This window comes from Phascolarctos cinereus, unplaced genomic scaffold (genome assembly GCF_003287225.1).
Source record: "Phascolarctos cinereus isolate Bilbo 61053 unplaced genomic scaffold, phaCin_HiC Scaffold_726;HRSCAF=1367, whole genome shotgun sequence".
Taxonomy (NCBI): Eukaryota; Metazoa; Chordata; class Mammalia; order Diprotodontia; family Phascolarctidae; genus Phascolarctos; species Phascolarctos cinereus.
In genome coordinates this window covers 377606398-377621714 of record NW_027556098.1, presented here as the reverse complement: position 1 = coordinate 377621714, position 15317 = coordinate 377606398, and the positions used below count along the sequence as shown (strand labels likewise).

General features: G+C 48.6%; 1 protein-coding gene across 1 annotated transcript in view; it reads left to right on the top strand.

Annotated features, from left to right (window-relative positions):
* The first annotated feature begins 1745 nt into the window (after positions 1–1745).
* LOC144454398 (ephrin type-B receptor 2-like) overlaps positions 1746–15317 on the top strand; it is a 94976-nt gene continuing 81404 nt past the window's right edge. The window contains exon 1 of the mRNA XM_078146219.1: positions 1746–2080. Coding sequence (XP_078002345.1) covers positions 1963–2080 — 118 coding nt within the window. The 5' untranslated portion in view covers positions 1746–1962. The remainder of the gene's footprint in view (positions 2081–15317) is intronic.

The following is a 15317-nucleotide window of genomic DNA, read 5'->3' as shown; positions in this document are numbered from 1 at the left end:
GAGCTCTCCATCCTTACTGCATGCCATAATCTGGGCAAGATGCATTCTTCATCCACTTGGCTTTGCTATGTGGAGTGTTGGTATAAACTTATCTTTGTGAGGAAAGCACTATTTCTTGGCTTCTGAAAATCTTAGAGCCTTTCTCCTGATTCATCTTTGCCTCTATCACATTCTAATTTGTATCATCTTTATTTACGCAGGAGCTATATTCCCCTAGAAGAATGCAAGCTCCTTGAAGGTAGGCACACTGTTGTTTTTCATCTTCAAATCCTAGCTAAGCACAATACCTTGCATTTAATACAATTTTGTTGAATTCTTAATAAGACTGAATTCCTGGAGGGAGATAGGGCTTGTATCTTAGACCTCTCACTATCCCCCATAGAGAGAGCACAGGACTTCGTACTAAGATTAAACTAAGATTTTTCCCTAAAGAGAGAACTTTCTTATCCGCTCTGTAGAATGTAAGCATCTTGAGGGCAAGGAATATTTTCATGTTTATCTTTGCATCTCCAGCACCTAGTAGTTTCTAGACTATAGTAGGTACTTTATAAATATTTTTTAAATTGATTCAATTATGACGAAATCAGTCAGAGGTAGGGAATCTGCTGGGAAGGGCGTGTCCTACTAGAAGGAACCCCTCAATACTAAAAAACCCCAATTTAGCCTAGGAATCTAGGCCTGATACAAAAGGAAAGCACCGCCCCCCCCTCCCGGTCTGCCTCTCTGCGCCCAGCTAGCTAGACAAAAACTCACTGTACTGGCAACTTTGCGGGGAGAGGGGGGGCGGGAACGGGGGTTACACGGAAGGAGGTTCGTCGTGTAATGCGAGGCACACCTGCATCGGGGGACCCGCGGAGTTCGGGTTGGGGAGAGAGCCGACGGTGAAGGGCGCCGGCTCTCGCGAACAACGGGGGCGTGGTATCAGGCCCCGAGCCTGCAGCCTCCCAGGGCTGGTTCCACCCCTGAAAAGAGTGGAGTGTGTGTGTGCGCGTGTGTGCGTGTGTGTGTGTGTGTGTGTGTGTGTGTGTGTGTTGGGGGGGATCCCCATTCTCCCAGCCCCTCCCTCCGGGGGAAGGGGGGAATGCACGCTGCTCTTTCTCTCCCTCCCTCTCCCCCAGCGGGGCTCAGCGCCACGGGAGCCCCAGCCCTGGCGGGCGAGTGAGAGCTGCGGGTTTTGTCTGCTCGCTGCCTTTTTTTTTTCTTTCACTGCGGTTTGGCCCCTCCTGGGGCTGCAGGCACTGGGGGCGAGCGGGGGGCTGGCTGTCCGCCCCCCACCCTCCAGCCCCCAGCGCCCTGGCACAGGTAGGGCCCGACTGCCCCAGCCTCAGCAGCCTCAGCAGCCCCTTCCTCCACCCCATCACCCCCCCCCAAGTCCTCTCTTCCCTTCCCTTCCTCTCCCCTCCCCTCCCCCTGGTCCCCTCTCCCTGTCCCTGTCAGCAGCGCCAGACGCTCCTCGGCTTTGCAGCATTCACTACAAACTGAGAAACGCTCGGGCTGAAATCACTGCTTTATCTGGATGATGGACAGCTCTGGGAGAGACCACTGCTCCGCGGGGGGAGCGCCCTGCCTCCCTCGCAGTCGCCCACACGCCGGCTCGCCTCGGCGCCCGGCCTCCTCATAGGCTGCCCCGACGCCGCCCCGCCGTCGGCCCACTGGAGCGGCTCGCCCCCCTCTCGGGTCCCCAGCGTGCCGGGCTGGGCTCGGCGGAGCCCCCCTCCTCACCCCCCTCGCCCCCCGCCCCCCCCGCACGGCCGTGCAGGTGGATCGTTCCCAGCGTTGGCTCGTCTCGGGCTCTTTTCTCCCCATTCTGGATGGCTCATTCTGCTGGAAGCGCGGTCCTGCGTCTGCCTCTCCGCGCCCCCCGGCCCCCCCAGCCAGCCGCCCTCACCTTCGCCTGCTCAGCCCCATGGCTTGCCGGCCCTGCTCCCCATAACGCTCCCCGGGCCAGCGCCGAGCCACACAATGGATCGGCTGTGGGGTCGGTGCACGCCGCTGCCGCTGCCGCTGCCGCTGCCGCCGCCGCCGCTGCTGCTGCTGCTGCTGCCGCCGCTGCTACTGCCCCTGGTCTCTGCTGTGGAAGGTAAGTGCGATGGGGGAGGGGGAAGAGAGGCTAGGGGAGGACAGCCGGGGGGCCTGGGGCGTGGGGCCAAGCCTGAGCCCCCTACCCCCATCTCTTACCCCCTCCTCATCCGTCTTACTGCAAAGTTTGCTTAGGGGCAAACTGTCTCCTCTGGGCCGGGGCAGGTGGCAATGCACTGGGGAGGTGTGTCTGGAGTTGAGCCTCCTCTCCCGAAGGCGGTGAAGACGAAAGGAGAGGACGGCTCTGTGTGTGTGTGTGTGTGTGTGTGTGTGTGTGTGTGTGTGTGTGTGTGTGTGTGTGTGATTTTGTGTGTGTGTGTGTGTGAGATTGTGTGTGTGTGTGTGTGTGTGTGTGTGTGTGTGTGTGTATGTGTAAGGAGGGAGGTTTGGGGGGGGGGCAGGAGGACACTGGAGGCTCTGATTGACTGTACCAGAAGGGAGGAGAAGGGACCATCTTGCCAAAGCTTTGTAGCTTGGCCAGCTCCTCGGAGCGCTTGGCTAGAGCGAGGGCCGGGGCTGGGGGGTGGGGGGGAGGGATAACGTTCCCGGCCCTCTAGGGGAAGAGCCGCCCGCGCCCGGCTCCCTCCTTGGGCAAACCGGGGGTGGGGTGTAGGAGGAGAACAAGGAGGAGATGCCCAGAGCAAATTCGAGGCTCCCGAAGGAGCTTGGATGGAGGAAGGAAAGTTTGATGGCTGAGAAAGTGCTTAATGGGGAGAATATCTCTGAGAATAAGCCCAGGGGCCCCAGGTACCAGGAAAGATATCCTGAGCAAATAAGGAAGAAGCCTCTAAGGTGCCCGAAGCAGCTTGCATTTGTAACTGGAGCCCCCCGGACCAGTTCGGATCAGAATCAGAGGCTCACTGAGCTGGAAGGGGCCTTAGAATGTGGGAGCTGGGAGGGACCTCAGAACACTGAATATTAGTCCTGAACGCGTTCTTAGAACACAGAATGTTTGTTAGAGCTTAGAGGGATCTCCGACGTAGACCATTCAGGCGGAGGGTAAGAGCTGGAAGGCACCTCCTTGAGTTCGACCTCCTCCTGTGAGTGTGATGATTGCCAGGGGCTCGGCTTTACAATAGGACCCCTCCCCGGTCCTGCTTTGGAACTCTGCTTTGGAAAGATGGGTTCATGAGACTCTTTCTGCCATGAAGTCTCTCCCGGTGTTAGCATCCAAACGCTGCCTCCCATCTCCCCATGGTCCAACTGGCTGAAAAACTCCCCATCATGATGGAGGCCCATGAAACTCTCACCAGCTGCCATCATGCCCAGCTGGGCAGTGCCTTCCTCCCCTCCCTTCCCAAGGCAGAGGGGAGCTCTTCTTGGCTTTTCCTTAGAGCATCCCTGCCAGGTCAGTGCTCATGCTCATGACCTGAAAGATGTGGTGATCAGCCACCGGAATTGCCCCCTGGATACCAGGTGTTAATCCCAAATAGAAAGTTAGTGGGAGAGGGCAGGTCTGTCAAGCTCTGAGGGGCATAATGGGATAGCCGGGGATGGGGCCTCTACGGGGTCTTATTCATCCCCATCCCCTGTGGGCCAGGACCCTCCCCCATCCCGGTTGTGCCTCACAAGGGTTATGGCAGGGGTGACCCCCCCTCTCCTTTTTTCTATCAACAAATGCTGTTTCAACTAGAAAACTGAGTTGCTGCCTCTGAAAAGAGAAAGATTGGGCTCTTCTGTCATGATTTCAATTTCTCCCTACTTAATGAGAGCTTAGGGGCTGGTAGAGGATTTGGGAAACTTTCCCTGGATGGCAGCCAGTGGAATCCACAGCCGGGACCAAGGAAGGACCCAGGACCAAGAGCGTCCATCCTGTCTGCTAGGAGCAGGCTGGCTGCTTGGCGGTTTCCCATTGCTGGGCTGATGGGATATTAGGAGACCATGGGATCTGGGTGTGGAGGTTTAGACCAAGGCCAGGCCGCCGGGTTTCTCTGGAATGGGGATGAGGTACCACTTATTAACTCGGGCTTTGGGGAAATGACTCATGGATTGGCTTGCTATAGGTTATGCTGTTTACGGTATTATAGAAGCTTGGCATAAATATTGCTATTTGTGTTAGAGTAAGCAGAGCTGGAGGGGAGGAAAATTGGCCACTTGTACTATGATAGCGGTCTGGGTGTGTTTTTAATTATGGCAGGGTGGATGGTCACGGTTGTCTGTCCATCTGTCCGTCTGTGTCAGCAGCAGCTCAGAGGGCAGCAGGGATGCTTGAAGATGGCAGGCGCTAGCCTGGGTGGGCCAGGCCCCACAGAGGGGTGGGCACAGAGCCCACTGGATGATAGGAATTAAAGCTGGAAGTACCTCAAAGTTCATCTAGTCTATCTCCCTAAAATACATACATGTTGTATGGATGAGGAAACTGAGATTCTGGGAAGTGACTTAGCTTGTCCAAAGACACACAAAGTAAGGGGGAGGGAGCTGGGTGGGGTGGGGTGAGGATAAGCATTTATTAAACACCTTCCTGTATCAGGCACTGTGCAAAACACTCTACAAATATTATCTCATTTGATCTCAGGACTAAAGCATCAAGGTTATAGATTTAGAGCTGGAAGGATCTTAAAGGTCATTTCATCTATTTTCTTTTTACAGATAAGGAAACTGAGGCAAAAGAAATAGTTAATAAGTGACTAAAGTGGGATTCAAACCCAGGTCTTCCAGACTTCAAGTCCAGGGTTCTGTCCTTTACTGATTGTAAACCCAGGTTGCCTATCAATTACATTTTCTCCAATGCTGACTTTATATAATAACAATTCCCTCTTCCATAGAACTTGTATGGTTTGTATAGTGTTTCTGCATCTGCCCTGTGGAGGATTTGAACCCAGGTTCTTCTGCCCCAAACCCAGTGCTTTTTATTTTATGCCACCCAGCAGCTCCTTGTCTGGAGAGGGGAGCAGATGACCTCATGGATCCAAAGGGAACATCTCTTTTGCCATCTGGTTTCAGGAGCCTTCCCATTTTTCCACAAACATCTAAGAGCTGAGTTCTGTAGTGAAAAATAGAACTCAAAAGTGAGGAGAGGGAGAAAAGGCCACATAGTTTTGTAGAAAGAACACCAGCCTAGCAGTTTGGAGACCTGGGTTCTAGTCTTACCTTTTTGATGACTTTTGGTATAATCTCAGCCAAATCATTCCTGTCTGGGCCTCAGTTTCATCCTGTGCAAAATGGGGATGATGATAACCCGCCTTGTCATCAATGTAATTTTCAGCCTATGAGAAGAAGGCAGGCATGTATTAAACTTAGCCCTGCCAGCAAAGCCAATTGTTAAATTTTCAATGTGAGCATTTATAACTTAGAAATCAGCAAATGTTACAAATTAGGACCTGGCTTGTTGTTTTGCATATTGTTGAGACTTAGGAAAGTGGTAGAGAAAATGCAATGAATGAAACTTAAAAGTATAATGGCTACATTCCCCCCCCAAGAGCTGGTTGTTAAACATTTATCAGTGCACTCCTGTCCCCTTCACATACTTTATGTTCCAGCCAAACTGCCCCTCTTGGCATTCTACCTACCTCACCTTTGCCAGGCAGGTACTTGCTCCTCAGAGCTTCCTTTTAGCTTTAGCTCAGGTGCCACTTTCTATCGAAAGCCTTAAAATGAAAAGTGTATGGTCAATTTTTTTTGGGGGGGGAGATCTAGTTAGCAAACCTTTAGTAGCACATCCTTAGAAGAAGACCCTCCCCCCCCATCCTTTTGTGTACTCTGTTATTTTTCAGCTGGAGACCTGCGTCATCCTAGGGAGGCTTGGAACTTATCTGAAATGTAGGCCTGTTCACTTGAAGAGGCTCTGAGCCATGGCATTCGGGATGGACCCTGAGTGGAAGCTGGGGATATTTGGGCCTCCTTCTGCACTTAGACATAATTGGCCTCAGAAACCTCTCTGGTCTGCCCTTATCTCACTCTCCCTGGTATCAGCTATTTATGTTCCTCCCCGATCCCCATAGAAAGTCCTTTAAGACCAGGTCTGGATATCTCATTGTTCATGCCCCCCCACCCCCCACTGGGGCACGGTGCTTCTCACATAGTAGGTGTTTATTTTACCCAATTGTCCTATTTCTAGTATCCTCTCTGCAAACTGGTAGTCTAGAGTATGAAACAACCCTAGCATGTAGAAAGTTGAAAGGCAAACTGTCTGAGCAGGGAGGGCCCTTAGAACCCAGGACGTCAGAGCTGAAAGGTGCCTTAGAACCCAGGATGTCAGAGCAGGGAGGGCCCTTAGAGCACAGGATGTCAGAGCTGGGAGGGGCCTTAGAACACAGGATGTCAGAGCTGGGAGGGGCCTTAGAACACAGGCTGTCAGAGCTGGGAGGGCCCTTAGGACACAGGCTGTCAGAGCTGGAAAGAACCTTAGAATATAGGATGTTAGAGGATAGCTTAGAGACCATCTTGTCCCTCCCACCCCCTATTTGCCAGATGAGGAAACTTCAGCTCAGAGAAGGGGTTTCCCTGAGGTTCAACACTCAGTCAGCGACAGAGCTGAGATTCAAATCCAGGTCGCTTGGCTTGTGTCCTGATGTTCTTTCTTTCCTTGGATGGTGTTGAGCTGGGTTGACCTGGAAGACCCAGCCTCCGGTTTGTAGTGATGAACTTGCTGAAGTTTTGTTTGGTCGTTTCAAGCATGTTCGACTCTCTGTGACCCCACTGGAGGTTTTCTTGGCTGAGATACTGGAACGTTTTACTGTTTCCTTCTCCAGCTCCTTTTATAGATGAGGAAACTGAGGCAAACAGGGTGAAGTGACTTGATCAAGGGTCGCTCAGCTAGTCTGGGACTAGATTTGAACTCAAGTCGTCCCAACTCCAGGCCTGGAGCTTTATCCGTTGCTGAACATGAGCTTGGTGTGCCTTCTCCCCATCGTCAGGGTCTTAAAGCTCAGGAGATAAGGACTAGTGCCATCAGTGGACTTGGAAAGGAAAGCCTAGAAACACTTTAGGGAATCATCCAATAGAGCAAACCCCCCTCAGATGGCATGAACTCATCAGATGGTCTTATCAAGTTGAGAACTGACAAAACTCTGTGCTGTTCTATATATCTTTCTTGTGTGGGGGGATGGGACAGAGGAGAGAGAGAGAGAGGAGAGAAAGAGAAAGGGGAGAGAGAGAGGGGAGAAAGAGAAGAGGAGAGAGAGAGAGAGAGAGACAGAGAGAGAGACAGAGAAGGGGGAGAGAGAGAGGAGAGAGAGAGAGAGAGAGAGAGATAGAGAGAGAGAAGGGGGAGAGAGAGAGAGAGGAGAGAGAGAGAGAGAGAGAGAGAGAGAGAGAGAGAAAGGGGAGAGAGAGAGAGAAGAGAGAGAAGAGAGAGGAGAGAGAGGGAGGGGGAGAGAGAGAGAGGAGAGAGAGAGAGAGAGAGAGAGAGAGAGAGAGGAAGAAAGAGAGAGGGGAGAAAGAGAAGAGAGGAGAGAGAGAGAGAGAGAGAGAGAGAGAGAGAGAGAGAGAGAGAGAGAGAGGAGAGAGAGGGAAAGGGGGAGAGAGAGAGAGAGAGAGAGAGAGAGAGAGAGAGAGAGAGAGAGAGAGAGGAGAGAGAGGGAAAGGGGGAGAGAGAGAGAGAGAGAGAGAGAGAGAGAGAGAAGAGAGAGAGCGAAGAGAGAGAGGAGAGAGAAAGGGGAGAGAGAGAGGGGAGAAAGAGAAGAGGAGAGACAGACAGACAGACAGTCCACTTGGAGGAAATGGGGCAAATTTTATCTGTCCTTTCAACAAGTGTTTATTGAATGAGAACGTAAACTTCTTTGTGGCATTATAAACAGTGTCCCCAAAGTCCCAAAGCTTAAAATTGCACTACAACTTTTGAGACCCCTCTTAGGAAACCTCAGAGAGTTGTCTAAGGTTCAGAGAGGTGGGATAGTAGGTCAGAGATTAGGAGGATGGAGTGCTGGACTAGAAGATTTGATTTCTTTGGGGGATATAAATGTTAATGATAGCTCACATTTGAATAGCACTTTACAATACAATGCACTTTTTCTTACCACTACCCAGTAAGGCGAGTGATCCAGTTATTATGTAAATAGCTCTAGGCTCCACACCCTTCCTCTAGAATATAAGCTCACTGAGGGCAGGGATTGTTTCTTTTTTTTTTTTCTATCCCAAATACCTAGTGCAGAGCCCAGCACTTATTAGGCAGCTACTAAATCCTTGTGGGTTAACTGATTGATAAACTTTATTGAACTGTCCCCATTTTATAGATGGGGAAACAGTTCAATTCAACAAAACATTAATCAAGCACTTACTGTGTGTTTTTATTGTTCCCTTTAGTCATTTTTTTCAGTCATGTCTGACTCTCCCTGACCCCATTTGGGGTTTTCTTGGCACAGATACTGGAGTGGTTTTGCCATTTCCTTCCCCAGCTGATTTTGCAGATGAGGAAACTGAGGTAAACAGAGTTAAGTGACTTGCCTAGGGTCACACACCTACTAAGCATCTGTGGTCAAATTTGAACTCAGGTCTTCCTGACTCCAGGCCCTATTGAAGCTAGCTAACATTTATATAGCACTTTTAAAGTTGCTCAGATTCAAGCCCTGCCGTTTACAACTTGTATAGCCTTGGGCCAGTCACTTAATCTAGGTAGCAGAGTGGATAGGGCTTTGGGCCTAGGGTCAGGAAGACCCAAATTTAGTGAGAAATCCCCCTGAGGTGAGTTCAAATCCTGCCTTAGATACTAACTGTGTGACCCTGAGCAAGTCATTTATCCTCTCTCTTCCTCAGTTTCTATATCTGTAAAATGGGGATAATAATAGCTCCTACCTTCTAGAGTTGTTGTGAGGTCAAATGAGATATTTGCAAAGTGTTGTGCAAAATTTAAAGCGCTATATAAATTCCAGCCATTAGTAATAACCTCCCTGACCCTCAGTTTCTTCATCTGTAAAACGATGGCTAGAAGGCCTCTGAGGTCTCTTTAGACCCGGGGTCATGTTAGGCTCTCTTTTAGGCCTCATGACAGCCTTGTCAGGAAGGTCCTATGGTGTAGTGACCGTCATGTCCTCCTTGAACAAAGTGCAGCTCAGAGATGTTAGTGGAACTTCTAAGTGGTCCTACAGTGAATGAGTGTCAGTGTTGGAGGTGAGATTCAACGCCACGTCTCTGCTGAGTTCAGCTCCAATATTTTTTCTGCTATGTCTTAGTTCTAGAATCCCACTGCTAGTGAGTGTCAGAGGTAGGATTGGGGCCTAGGCATCCTGGAGCCAAGTCCAGAATCCTTCCCTTCTGCCAAAGAATTAGACAAGTTTCCCCACCCTCACGGATCTCCTGGTCTGCTCAGGGAGAGAGGGAGAGAGCTATATGTGATACCATGCATGCACAGGTAAGCAGTAGGTAAGGGGCAGTATGTGCAAAGTGCCATGGGAAGCATCCAGATGTCATGATTTTGGAGGAGGACCAGCTCCCTTCTAGTGAGAGAATGGGCAGTAGGGGATTCTAGATGAAGGTGAATAGCAATGAGGAAAGGTGCTAAGGCAGGCAAGGTTGGAATTTGGAGAAATTCAGCTTAGCTGGAGCAGGAGTATCACTGACAGTAAGAATCTTAACCACCTTAATTAATTTGTACAGCAGTTTGTAATTTGTAAAAGACTTTCCATGTATAACTTCATTCAGTCCTCATGAACAGCCCGTGAGTGGAAGGAGCCAATAGAGATTTCATTCCCCTTGTCGCTGGTATAATCGGGGGACCCTTCACCCCATTGCCTTCCCATGGAACCATCTTCTCCCTCTCAAAAGTGGCTTGGTTGCCTTTTTTTTTTTTAGCACGTATCCCACCATAAAGGAGCAGAGTACAAGCCCAACTCCATGGAGAGTGCTCCAGACCCCTGAGAATGAGCATGGGGCGCTTGGGAGGGCACACCCTTGATCACTCCTGTTGTGTCTCCATTTTACCAGCCCAAGGTTACTTGGCCAGCCAGTGGCAGAGCTGAGCTACTTGTTTGCATATGGTCTCCCCATTGGACTGTAAGCTCCTTGAGGGCAGGGATTGTCTTTTACTTATCTTAGTATCTACCTGTGCTTAGCACAGTGCCTGACATATCCTTAATACTTAATAAATAACTAAGAACCATTGGTTTGCCTTTTTTTTGAACAGTCTGATTCCTCCCCTCCTTTCCCTTCCTGCCCTAAGGATATATAATAATAATGATTGGTATTTCTATAATGTTTTAGGATTTACAAAGTACTCTCCTCATGGTAACCTTGCTTCCCTCTGATGACTCCAGGAGCTCCTTCCTTGTCCCCTGATCTTTTATCTTCTGCGTATCTCCCAATTGACTCTTCCTAATACAAACATTATCATCCTCATTTTCCAGAGGGGGAAACTGAGGTTTGGAGGAGGGAAGGAAATCTAGGGTCTAGGGTCACACCTTTGTGAGAATTGGAATTCATACTTGAACTCAGGGCTTTTAACTTCAAATTCTTTGTTCTTTCTCCTGATGTCAAGGGTTAGCAGCCACTCCCCTGGTGTGGTTTGGGAATTTTTCCCGCTTTTATCTCCCTTAATGTAGCAAAGCATTGAACCACCAGGAAGTGTTGGGGCTACATTTCCTCCTTGTTCCCAATTCTTCCCCCTTCCCCCCCCACTTAATTTGGTGCCAGCCCCAGAATTAGCCAAAGCAGGCCAAAAGCTCTGATTACAAGGCCTCATTAGTTTAGAAAAGTATCCTGAGAGAAGTTTCTGGAATAGGTGGAAGGAATGACAAATCATGGGGTCAGCAATGCATAGATCAGAGAAAATGAACCAGTCCTATGTGACAGGGGTGTGCATGCGTGTGACTGCACGCTTATGCACATGTGCACACACGGCATTCATGTGTAAAATGCATGTTTGTTACATGTACGGCACCCACATGAATGTGCATACATGCTTATGCACACATATATACTGCACATTGTATATACATATGCATATACTATACATATACATACACATACATATACATATACATAAAGTTATCCCTTCCACATTGTAAGGGTTAGGGGGCACAGCACCCCCACAATCTGGAAAATCTGTGTAAAATTTTTTGGCCCTCCCTTCGTACCAGAGAAGAAGTAGGAATTATTATGGTATTAAAAGATAAAATATGTTGATATTATACAATACTATACATATAATATTTTATGCATTTCTGAGTTTCTAAACTTTTTCTGTGTCATCTGCTGGCCTTCCTGTGTCATCTGCAGCTCCTGCAAAACCCTCAAAGAAATTCCCATTTAATTTCTTATGCTGACCCGCGATATATCAAAACCGTGATGGAGAAATCGCAATGTGGAAGGGATAGCTGTATCCATGTACACATACACACATAGATACATGTACATATGTTCATGTGGAGCCTGGGACTTGACCACTGTTATTGATTGCGTGATTGATTGATTATTGACCACCTGGAGTCAGCAGAATCACGTTTAAGCAGGTGCCAGCGCTCACACCAACTAGCCATGTTGACATTAGCTTCGGTTTCTCTCTTTGTGAAATAAGGAGGTTGGATGAGATGGGTCTTCCTTCTGCCTCTCCTAATCACTGTGCTCGGGTGCTATTTTGTTCTAACTTCTGTCTTCTATATTGAAAAGTCCATTCTAGAGCTAACAGTCTATGACGATACAACTAGGTCAGCCCCTCTTGCCGGTCACAGTGGTTGCACTGGTGACCACTAGTCACAGTGTGAATTGGAAGTCTTCAAAGCCCTAGAATCAGAAAATCTCCAAACCAGAAAGGACATCAGGGCACTTACCCTCACCCAAAATAGGAATCCCTGGACCATATTCCAACAGGTGGTGGATTTCAAAGCAAGGGAGTGGATTCAAATCTCCCACCTGCCACTTATTGATTATGTGATGTTAGACCACTTTAGGTGCTCTGGGACTCAGTTTTCTCATCTGGGGAAAACAGATCCCTAAAATCCCTTCCAGCACTAAAGTTATGATCATATAATCTACTTGAAGACCTTGAGTGACAGAAAGCTCACTACCTCCTGAGACAGTTTATTTCACCATTGGATGGTTCTCATTGACAGAAAGGTTTTTTATTTGTTTTATTTGTTTATGTTTATTTATTTATTTTATATGTCCTTTTTATTGAGGTGAAATCCATCTCTTTGTCATGTTTGCCTATTGGTGTGACTTAAGTATGGGCAGTTAGGTGGCACAGTAGATAGAGCACTGGGCCTGGAGTCAGGAAGACTCAGGTTCCTGAGTTCAAATCTGGCCTCAGACACTTCCTAGTTGGGTGACCCTGGGCAAGTCACTTCACCCTGTTTGCCTCAGTTTCCTCATCTGTAAAATAAGCTGGAGCAGGAAATGGCAAACTACTCCAGTACCTGCCAATAAAACCTCAAAAAGGGTCACAAAGCATCAGACACAACTGACCAAGAAGAGTGTGTGTGTGTGCTTTGGATTCAGACTTGGAAGACCTGGGATTGTGTCACAGTCCCATGCTTCCCAGCTGGGTGACCTTATCTCTAACAAGGAGATAATGGGACTGGCTTCTCCCTTGTGGAGGTGTGAGAGAAAGGCTTAGGAAATCTGAACAGGAAAGAGGCAGGACCCGTTATTTCATTGATACAGTGAACTCCCAGATAAGGAATCTCTCTCTATCAAATGCAGGTTGTCACTTCTGAAACTTTTTTTTCTCAGCCAAAGACAAAGTTTAAAGACTGTGGAAGGGATCTAGGAGTGGCCCAGTAGTTTGGGGTGACTGGAGGAGGGGTCTAAAGAGATCTGGATGGGAGTGGCCACTAAGCTGGGAAATCAAAGGTGAGGGGTAAAGGGTGAAACTCTCTCCTCCTATGAGAAGGGTTCACAGATACCCTCTTGACTCAAAGGAAGGGAGTGACCAGGTTGTAAAAGAGTGTGCTTACCCAAGTTTGGAGACTAGCTTCATTACCTTGAGCAGGAGGTGCTGAACCTGGATGATGCTTCCAGGCAAAGGTTGCCCTAGAGCCCAAGGCCATTGCCAGGGGGTCTCACACAGAGCTGCTGCCCCTTCCCCTGCCTTCTTTTCCCAAGGTGGGGAGAGTGAATGATCAATCAGAAAACCTCCAGAATGTGCCAAGACATTTTCAGCTGTTCTAGCATATTGGGCAGGCTTTTAAGGAGTCTGAACATGGGTAAGGAGTGGCCAGATTATAATAATCTGACCAGTGGTTAGATTCTAGGAATCTGAGCAGTGGCTAGATTATAAGAATCCCAGCCCTTCTGAAGCTTTTAGTCTTAGATCAGGAGTCTGTAAACTGCGTGTGTGTGTGTGTGTGTGTGTGTGTGTGTGTGTGTTTGGGGGGGGTGTTATGGACCTCTTTGGCTATCTGATGAGGCCTATAGGCCTCTTAGAATAATTTTTTTTAATTCATAATTGAGGGAAATGCTAAATTTCACTTAGAAGTTAGTGAAGATAAAGATTTTTTTCCCCGTACAGATTCATAGATCCCTTAAAATCTCTCCATGGACACCCCAAATTAAGAACCCCTGTCTTTAAAAAGCTGCCTAGAATACCAAGCGTTTAAGTGATTTGCCTTGGGTCACACAGCCAAGGAGAAATGTCAGAGGTGAGACTCGAATCCAGGTCTTGAACCCTGCTTCTGAGGCCAGCTCTCTACTGGTGCCACCACTGCCTCAGTGGTACCTGATAGCACTTTGTAAACGTGAGCTCTTTTTCCCTGTGATTGCCCTTTGCAATTTGTAAAAAAGTGATTCTGCTCCCCCACTCTGCCATCCACCCACCCTGCTTCTCTTTTCCCAGGTAAACATCCCCTGTGTGTGTGCCCTCCCAGCCTCCGTGGATTCCTGGTCCACACTGGCTGAGCTCATGTCTCTAGGAGGGCCACTTGGCCTTTGTTTCTTAGCTCATCCTTGGCCTGAGCTCTCTATGGCCAGGCTAGGCAGCAAGGCAGGCCCTGAGCTGACTTTGCTAGCAGGCTTGGCTCTGACCCAGCACCCAACAAGGAGGCTAATGACTTCTGAGGATTAGGTGCTTAGCTTGGGAGACCATCCATTCAGCAAACCAGGACGGAGGACCTCCTGTGTCCCAGTCTCCCTAAAGGGCATCCGCAGGCAGCCCAGGCATCAGTGCCAGTCAGTGAGGATGCCCTTCATCATAGCTGTCATCATGTCATGATTGATAGCCCTTGTATCTCTGGTGTCCTGCTTTCCTTGCAAACACCCTGGGGGGCAAGTCATTCGAGGCCCCATTTTACAGATGAGGAAACTGTGAGGTGGCCTAGAGAGGGAAACTGACTTGAACCCTGTCACACAGTGAGTTTGGGCTGAGCCTGTGCTTTCATCAGGGTAAAGGAGACCCCTCTACCAGGACCAAATGGTAACTGAGCTCCAGCTTAAGAACAAGGATTCTTAACCTGGGGTCCAAGAGCTTGTTTTTAAAAATACATTTTGGTAATTGCATTTCAGAATAGTTGGTTTCCTTTTTAGTCCTATATATTATTTTATTTTATTCATTTAAAAATGCCATTTTTCAAAAGATTCATTAAACTTCCAAAGGAGGTCCATCTTTATTAATTTGTTGTCCATTTTTCAGTTGTGTCCAACTCTTCGTGATCCCATTTGTTTTTGTTTTTGTTGTTGTTTTTACCTAGATACTGGAGTGGTTTGACATTTCCTTCTCCAGGTCATTTTGCAGATGAGGAGACTAAGGTAGACAAGGTTTGACTTGCCTAAGGCCACACATCTAGTAAGTGTCTGGGGTCAGATCACAGCTAGCCAGTAGGTTGAGTGCAGGAGGGGCCTACAGGCATAGGACCTATAGGTAGGTATAAGAGCCTGTCTTCAGGATACAGTCCGTAGCCCTTTCCATTGGTTCATTCAAACTAGGTCTGAGCTACCTCCAAGATGCACTTAACCTCCTTCCTGTCCTCTGTGAATGCATATGCGAAGAGTTCAAGGGCAGTCTTCTCCCCAGACCAGAGTCCCAGACAGGTGTCTAGGGGCAGGACCGGTAGGACAGCCTGGGCTTTCTTTCCCAACATTAACCATCGTGGGTAGGATGTCCCTGCAATATCCCCAGTTTCCTTTATAAGCCTGTTATGGTTACAGATCACTTGGGGGAGGAGTGAAGTGGGAGACACAAAGGGCATCTGTGGAGACTTCTGGGAGACACTAGACAGCAGAGGAATTCCTGAAGTCCCCTGAAGTAAGACAGCAAATCACTGATAACCTCAGCAAGGCATATTGGAAAGAGCAAAAGGGAGAAGTAGAGGCCTATATTCTGGTCTTGGCTGTGCTGTGTGTGTGACTACAGGCAAGTCATTTTCCATCTCTGG